The sequence below is a fragment of the Cyprinodon variegatus genome, unplaced genomic scaffold (genome assembly GCF_000732505.1).
Source record: "Cyprinodon variegatus isolate N-32 unplaced genomic scaffold, C_variegatus-1.0 Scaffold245, whole genome shotgun sequence".
NCBI lineage: Eukaryota > Metazoa > Chordata > Actinopteri > Cyprinodontiformes > Cyprinodontidae > Cyprinodon > Cyprinodon variegatus.
The window spans coordinates 322,551-330,899 of record NW_015150698.1 but is presented as its reverse complement, the minus strand read 5'-3'; the positions used below and the strand labels follow the sequence as shown (position 1 = coordinate 330,899).

General features: G+C 34.0%; 1 protein-coding gene across 1 annotated transcript in view; it reads right to left on the bottom strand.

The window, feature by feature from the left end:
- The window catches only part of adgrg4 (adhesion G protein-coupled receptor G4), a 16,315-nt gene extending 10,634 nt beyond the window's left edge, over positions 1-5,681 (bottom strand). The window contains exons 1-14 of the mRNA XM_015381944.1: positions 5,647-5,681; positions 5,431-5,579; positions 5,015-5,074; positions 4,849-4,932; positions 2,943-3,007; positions 2,751-2,788; positions 2,535-2,683; positions 2,119-2,178; positions 1,953-2,036; positions 1,144-1,229; positions 1,002-1,072; positions 874-901; positions 753-775; positions 531-673 (exon numbers count right to left, since the gene is read on the bottom strand). Of these exons, the coding sequence (XP_015237430.1) occupies positions 531-673; positions 753-775; positions 874-901; positions 1,002-1,072; positions 1,144-1,229; positions 1,953-2,036; positions 2,119-2,178; positions 2,535-2,683; positions 2,751-2,788; positions 2,943-3,007; positions 4,849-4,932; positions 5,015-5,074; positions 5,431-5,579; positions 5,647-5,681 (1,075 nt within the window). The remainder of the gene's footprint in view (positions 1-530; positions 674-752; positions 776-873; positions 902-1,001; positions 1,073-1,143; positions 1,230-1,952; positions 2,037-2,118; positions 2,179-2,534; positions 2,684-2,750; positions 2,789-2,942; positions 3,008-4,848; positions 4,933-5,014; positions 5,075-5,430; positions 5,580-5,646) is intronic.
- Positions 5,682-8,349: the final 2,668 nt, after the last annotated feature.

Genomic DNA, 8,349 nt, shown 5'->3' with positions numbered 1-8,349 from the left:
GGATGAAACCAATTTTGTACATTCTTTTTCAGAGAGCAATGAACTCTAGAGATGTTAAAAGGATGCTTGTGCCAATGACCAATTGGTATATTTAGTCCATTGGACTGCCCTGATCCTTAATAACAAAAACAGATAAACTATGTGAAGCTTTGGATGAAAGCATATCCATCTGCAATAATAGTCTAGTCAAAATCCAAAACTTGAATTAGGTCCTGAATCTTAAGGAAAATATGTTACAAGTTTAAAAGACTTGTGTTTATGGTTCATCAGCTTTTAGTAGAATTTTCCAAGGAAGAGCTGGGAAAAACTTGGCAAAACTATTAGTTATTGCTCAGAAGACGTGCAGCAATGAAAGGTGGTTCTACAATATTGTCTCAGTAGAGCTAAAAAAATTTATAAAATTATAAATATCATTGTGTTGGTCTCTTACAGAAAATGGCAATAAGATAGGTTTGCTGTTGTAATGTGTCAAAATTAAGCTTGCGTGGAGATGTTTACGGTTTAAATGGATTGTGTTAAAAACAGCTTACCTATGTGTTTGATGGATACATTCTTTGTCTGAATTTCAAAAGAAGCATTTCCATATTTTGATATCAAGGCAAAATAAATAAGGGACTCAACATCAGCCACATTGCTTTTGCGAAACTCCCGAACATGGAAGGCGCAGTTGTACCTACAAATAAGATAAATTAGAATGAAGGACATAGGACTAAACAATAAACTAACATAATATTTTACTTATAGTCACATACTGTTCCTCTTCAGTGTAGGAAGTCTGGAATACAGAAAAGCAGATATTTAAGCTTCATTTAGACAGATTTTTTTTTTTGATGATGTGGTTTGTTTTGGTACTAAACTGAAGTGAATACTTACCATCAAATTAGTATATTCTTTCATACTTCTGTAATTCATAGAACAGGTAAAGCCAGAATTGGATTAAAAGTGTTAATGACTATGATATAGCACCAAATATACATAAAGACAAAATAATAAAAACACACCTACTAGAACTGTCCTTTATAAAAAGATTCACCACTGTCATGGTGCCATTGGTCTCAAGCTGATGCTTTAGCTTTAAGGAAAGAAGGACAATGTAAATGGTTTTGGAAATATGATTTTAGAGAGATAATTTCAAGATCTTACCCAGTTCTCAATGAAGTCTTTTGGTCTTAAAAGGCTCCCTCTAATGCATAAGGTCAGATTAACCCGGAAAAACTGGTCTGGCATGACTGCAAAAGGGATTCATGGAGAGTAAGCAGACAAGTTCTATTATACATTGTACTGCAACTTACTGTGTGTGCCCCTCATCAAATCCTGTGTTATACTAACTGTCACCAGTTGTGTTTCTTATAGGACACCACTTAGAGAATGCTTGTTTTGTCTGACAAGCTATTTCAGAGTTCATTTTACCAGCTGTTATGCACCTTTACGTTGGACAATGATCCAGTGAAGACAAAGGTTTAGTTTTATGGCAGCAACCGTAACACCCATCCTCCAACTTATATTTTCATAAATTCCCCAAAACATGTAATTTACACATATTGCTAAAACATCTACCACTTTTCTCAAAAGCATTTTGTGTTGAATTATATACCTTTAGTAAAGAAGGATCTAAGTAGTAAAGGCTGCTGGTTACCTTTCACTGAAGTCAAGTTGTCCATATTCAACTTCTAAAACTCGTTCCTATCTTGTGTAAAGCCTTTTTGTATGATAACCGTGAGTAAATACTGGACGCCATGCGTGATGTCAACATTAGCAAAGCCAAAGGACCGGATGGAGTACTGGGAAAGCTGTTGAAATTACGCATCCTTAAGCTTGCTGCAGTTTTCATTAACATCTTTATCCATTCGCTCAAATAAGCTACAGTTCAACACAAGCCTCAATAATGCTAAAATAATCCACATGCCCTCTTTTTACACTCTATATAAAAACCTGGTTTCTAGAGGACTAACCCAATCCAACGGTGCGATCTAAAGGTCCTCCTGTTGTTGACTTGTTGACAGGCTGCGGTTGGGGACTCCTTGTTAGACCTTTTTCTGTAAAGAAAATGAATACTTTTATTGCAATTCCTTGCAATACACTTGTTTTATGATTTGAACCTTTGATCTAGAAGCTTACCTGAGGTGGTTAATGAGGCTGAAAGGGTTGGTGGTGGTCCAGTCACATGAGGCAAAATTACTGAAAAATGGAGACTTAATCAAATCAAGTATTACCAAATTATGGAAGGTTGTATTTAAAGATTTTTTAAAAAAAAAAATGCATTGGAGACATTACTCATCTGTTTTAATCTGATACTTTATACAGCCTTTTATTAATGATAGTTTAACCCGAGAGCAAAACAATAAAGGAACAAAAAGAATGAAGACATGTCTAAAGTTGACACTTTATATAGCTTTAATATTACATAATGCTGGTACTACACCAGAAATGAAAAAGTGAAGTAGTTACTTTATGTGTTTAAATCAATACCGCCCCTTTACTACTGTTCTTTGTCAGTTCTGTTTGATGGGTGAATTGTAGCATACAGGACTCACCAGCAGGAAGCACCATGATGCTGTCATAAACAACCTCTATTGTGAGGAAGTTGAAAGAGAAGATTGAACTCAGTAAGTCACTAATGTCCGTCTGAACCTTTTTTACGTCAGCTGTAGGATCCACAGTCACATAGACCTCACAGCTGAAACTAAAGAGGGAAATTATTAGAGCTTGTCAACAGATCATTCAGACTAGTTTACATGATCCAATCTCACCATTTCTCACATGTTGAGTTAGATCTCTCTGCCATATCCTGTAAAACGTGAACAATTTACACCTTTTAAAGCTGGATTTAAAAGTTACTTTTGTAATAAGGTATTTTCTTTATGAGACGAATGCTTGGCTGTTTAAAATTAAATTTTCCTTGGGGATTAATAAAATATTTTCATTGTAAATTGAATTTTTACATGCTCTTTCATCAGCATGTAGTATTTAGTTGCATACCTGCTTTTGATGTACATTGCAGGTTGGCCTGTAGAGGAGACAGAGAAGTCAGAAATGCTTTTTGCTCCATTTCTTTTTTCTTTAGTACATTTCACCTGCATCCATAAAGACATACTATTTACCCTCAATGTATTTTGATTATGTAATTATAGATAGCGTTAAAAAAAACGTAAAGTTACACCAAATGTTTGATTAAACCTCCAAGATTCTGATACTTTTACTACAGTACAGCAGTTAGTTAAACACAGACTGAAAGGAGAACATATTTTACCTTTGAGATGAAATAAAAATGTCCTGGACAGAAGTGCTGTTAGGAAAAATGCTCACAAGCTGAAAAACAGAAACATAGTAAGCTACTCAACATTTTTTTTTTTTTTTTGTATTTTAGCCCTCTAGCACTTTTGATTATCCACCTCGTCTTACAATGACTGTTAAATATATACTGCTTAAAATAAATAACAATCCAATATCAACTTTGCATGGGTCTGATATTGTAGCGTTTCATCCTTAGTGAGGCCAGACTGTCAAAAACGTGGTGAAGATGTTGAAAAGTTGTGACATGAGCATCAGAGCGTCAGTGCTGCCACATGCCACCTCTCAAATTTCTTATGTTACACCTACATTCTTTCAAATTACAAACAGCTTTATCCTTAGACAAACATAACCAGAGTAGATACAAAGTACAGCTTTCAAATGTCCATTTCATTCATTAATAAAAAAAACTATCCAAACCCCATGTAAAAAAAAAAAAAAAAAAAATTATATATATATATTTAAAACAAAGCTAATCGAACTGTGTGGAAAGACCAACTAAGATATTTATGAGGCTTTAAGGCTCCAATTAACTGTCAAAAAAGGTTAAATGAAAAAACACAGAGTAGTGAACCATCCCGATAGTGACTGACCGAGCCTAAAGTATTCCAAAAAAACAAAACAAATTTCCCTCTGACATTTTTCATAAGATACTTTTAATGTAAAGATAACATAGCATTTATGAAAGCATTGAATACTGACAGTCAAACACAACTTTGGTAGTGTCTGCATCTGTTTTACTACCTTAGGAGGATTTGTTTCAACTAAAGAAACCAGGATTAGAGCTCTAAATCAGAAAAAGAGAATTTCAAGTCCTCAGTCTCTGATATTAAGCCTGGAAACAGATTGAAATCATTCAACAACACAGTAAATCCACCCAAGATTAACTCTATCCAAAAGTCGCAGTCGAGGCTTAAACCATTACTAGACAATGTGACCTAAAAGAGGTTGTTAATGCAATAATTCCTCCACTGTACAGTAAAAGACCCACTACCCCAACTATGCACAAAGTATGGTTGCTAAAGGTGGTGGAAGCCGTTATTTGGTTTATAAGGCAATCATTTTCCTACATTAAACTTTCAGGGTTTGGACAGCTTTTTTCTGTTGAAAAATTATGTCTTAATTTAAAAAAAAACACATTGAACTTGTTTATCTCTGTTATTCTTCTAATTCATATGATTGGAAGTATTTAACAGTAATTAAAAAAAAGCAAATCCTTATTAATGAAATGCTTTTTCACAGCTAATATGGACTGCTTTCAAAATTTGCCCAAGTGTTTGTTTGTTTNCTATCTTGTGTAAAGCCTTTTTGTATGATAACCGTGAGTAAATACTGGACGCCATGCGTGATGTCAACATTAGCAAAGCCAAAGGACCGGATGGAGTACTGGGAAAGCTGTTGAAATTACGCATCCTTAAGCTTGCTGCAGTTTTCATTAACATCTTTATCCATTCGCTCAAATAAGCTACAGTTCAACACAAGCCTCAATAATGCTAAAATAATCCACATGCCCTCTTTTTACACTCTATATAAAAACCTGGTTTCTAGAGGACTAACCCAATCCAACGGTGCGATCTAAAGGTCCTCCTGTTGTTGACTTGTTGACAGGCTGCGGTTGGGGACTCCTTGTTAGACCTTTTTCTGTAAAGAAAATGAATACTTTTATTGCAATTCCTTGCAATACACTTGTTTTATGATTTGAACCTTTGATCTAGAAGCTTACCTGAGGTGGTTAATGAGGCTGAAAGGGTTGGTGGTGGTCCAGTCACATGAGGCAAAATTACTGAAAAATGGAGACTTAATCAAATCAAGTATTACCAAATTATGGAAGGTTGTATTTAAAGATTTTTTAAAAAAAAAAATGCATTGGAGACATTACTCATCTGTTTTAATCTGATACTTTATACAGCCTTTTATTAATGATAGTTTAACCCGAGAGCAAAACAATAAAGGAACAAAAAGAATGAAGACATGTCTAAAGTTGACACTTTATATAGCTTTAATATTACATAATGCTGGTACTACACCAGAAATGAAAAAGTGAAGTAGTTACTTTATGTGTTTAAATCAATACCGCCCCTTTACTACTGTTCTTTGTCAGTTCTGTTTGATGGGTGAATTGTAGCATACAGGACTCACCAGCAGGAAGCACCATGATGCTGTCATAAACAACCTCTATTGTGAGGAAGTTGAAAGAGAAGATTGAACTCAGTAAGTCACTAATGTCCGTCTGAACCTTTTTTACGTCAGCTGTAGGATCCACAGTCACATAGACCTCACAGCTGAAACTAAAGAGGGAAATTATTAGAGCTTGTCAACAGATCATTCAGACTAGTTTACATGATCCAATCTCACCATTTCTCACATGTTGAGTTAGATCTCTCTGCCATATCCTGTAAAACGTGAACAATTTACACCTTTTAAAGCTGGATTTAAAAGTTACTTTTGTAATAAGGTATTTTCTTTATGAGACGAATGCTTGGCTGTTTAAAATTAAATTTTCCTTGGGGATTAATAAAATATTTTCATTGTAAATTGAATTTTTACATGCTCTTTCATCAGCATGTAGTATTTAGTTGCATACCTGCTTTTGATGTACATTGCAGGTTGGCCTGTAGAGGAGACAGAGAAGTCAGAAATGCTTTTTGCTCCATTTCTTTTTTCTTTAGTACATTTCACCTGCATCCATAAAGACATACTATTTACCCTCAATGTATTTTGATTATGTAATTATAGATAGCGTTAAAAAAAACGTAAAGTTACACCAAATGTTTGATTAAACCTCCAAGATTCTGATACTTTTACTACAGTACAGCAGTTAGTTAAACACAGACTGAAAGGAGAACATATTTTACCTTTGAGATGAAATAAAAATGTCCTGGACAGAAGTGCTGTTAGGAAAAATGCTCACAAGCTGAAAAACAGAAACATAGTAAGCTACTCAACATTTTTTTTTTTTTTTTGTATTTTAGCCCTCTAGCACTTTTGATTATCCACCTCGTCTTACAATGACTGTTAAATATATACTGCTTAAAATAAATAACAATCCAATATCAACTTTGCATGGGTCTGATATTGTAGCGTTTCATCCTTAGTGAGGCCAGACTGTCAAAAACGTGGTGAAGATGTTGAAAAGTTGTGACATGAGCATCAGAGCGTCAGTGCTGCCACATGCCACCTCTCAAATTTCTTATGTTACACCTACATTCTTTCAAATTACAAACAGCTTTATCCTTAGACAAACATAACCAGAGTAGATACAAAGTACAGCTTTCAAATGTCCATTTCATTCATTAATAAAAAAAACTATCCAAACCCCATGTAAAAAAAAAAAAAAAAAAAATTATATATATATATTTAAAACAAAGCTAATCGAACTGTGTGGAAAGACCAACTAAGATATTTATGAGGCTTTAAGGCTCCAATTAACTGTCAAAAAAGGTTAAATGAAAAAACACAGAGTAGTGAACCATCCCGATAGTGACTGACCGAGCCTAAAGTATTCCAAAAAAACAAAACAAATTTCCCTCTGACATTTTTCATAAGATACTTTTAATGTAAAGATAACATAGCATTTATGAAAGCATTGAATACTGACAGTCAAACACAACTTTGGTAGTGTCTGCATCTGTTTTACTACCTTAGGAGGATTTGTTTCAACTAAAGAAACCAGGATTAGAGCTCTAAATCAGAAAAAGAGAATTTCAAGTCCTCAGTCTCTGATATTAAGCCTGGAAACAGATTGAAATCATTCAACAACACAGTAAATCCACCCAAGATTAACTCTATCCAAAAGTCGCAGTCGAGGCTTAAACCATTACTAGACAATGTGACCTAAAAGAGGTTGTTAATGCAATAATTCCTCCACTGTACAGTAAAAGACCCACTACCCCAACTATGCACAAAGTATGGTTGCTAAAGGTGGTGGAAGCCGTTATTTGGTTTATAAGGCAATCATTTTCCTACATTAAACTTTCAGGGTTTGGACAGCTTTTTTCTGTTGAAAAATTATGTCTTAATTTAAAAAAAAACACATTGAACTTGTTTATCTCTGTTATTCTTCTAATTCATATGATTGGAAGTATTTAACATTAATAAAAAAGCAAATCCTTATTAATGAAATGCTTTTTCACAGCTATTATGTACTGCTTTCAAAATTTGCCCAAGTGTTTGTTTGTTTGTTTATTTATTTATTAAAGCAAAGGCCCAATGTTCCTCATTTATTCAATTTATTAATCTTTACTCTAATGCTGTTATACCAAATGAGGATTTTCTGACATTGGCATGCAGAATACTTGGAGGGGCATTGGTCTTTATATTAACTAATTTGATAATGATCTTAACACTCAAAGCCCCAAACAGATTGTTAAACAGTCATTTGACTTTCACCTTTAGAGCTAGAATCTTCAGAAGGTTGGTGAACCATTGAGTATTACAAACTATTGTAAACATATTGTATATTTAACACCCTTTTTCCCAATATAGCTGTAATTGGGATCAGTATCAAAGCTTTTTTTAAATTGCTAAATTCATTTAAATTTAGAACCCAACAAAACAAGTTTTTGTATGCATAGCAAGTCAGGAAGCAGAATAAAGTGTTGTGTTTGTACCCAGTATCTTGTGATTTCTTCTAGTAGCAGGGAGCAGTTTTCAGATTTTCTAGGAGGACTTATGGATGTCCACATTTGAACTTTGTATTTAGACCAGCCTAAAAATGGAAAAAAGATCATGTTAGCACAGTCAAAGAGTCCATGAACCTAAAAACAAGGTTATTCAGAAAACATGTTCTTTGATACCAAAATCAGTCAAATATAATAATTGATAGAATCACTATTTCAGGGCTTTCATAAGAAATGTACACCACTTGAACCTCTTTCACATTACAGCGACATACTAGAGTATTCTCCTGGCTTATAGCATTGGTTATTGCAATGTGACTGTCAGCAAAGATCCAATTTAATACAATTGTTAAGTAGGAAATTAAAATATGAAATAGTTGGTAATCATTAGTATTCAGTCCCTCTAAATACTTCTTAAAATAACTTAGAATTTCAACTG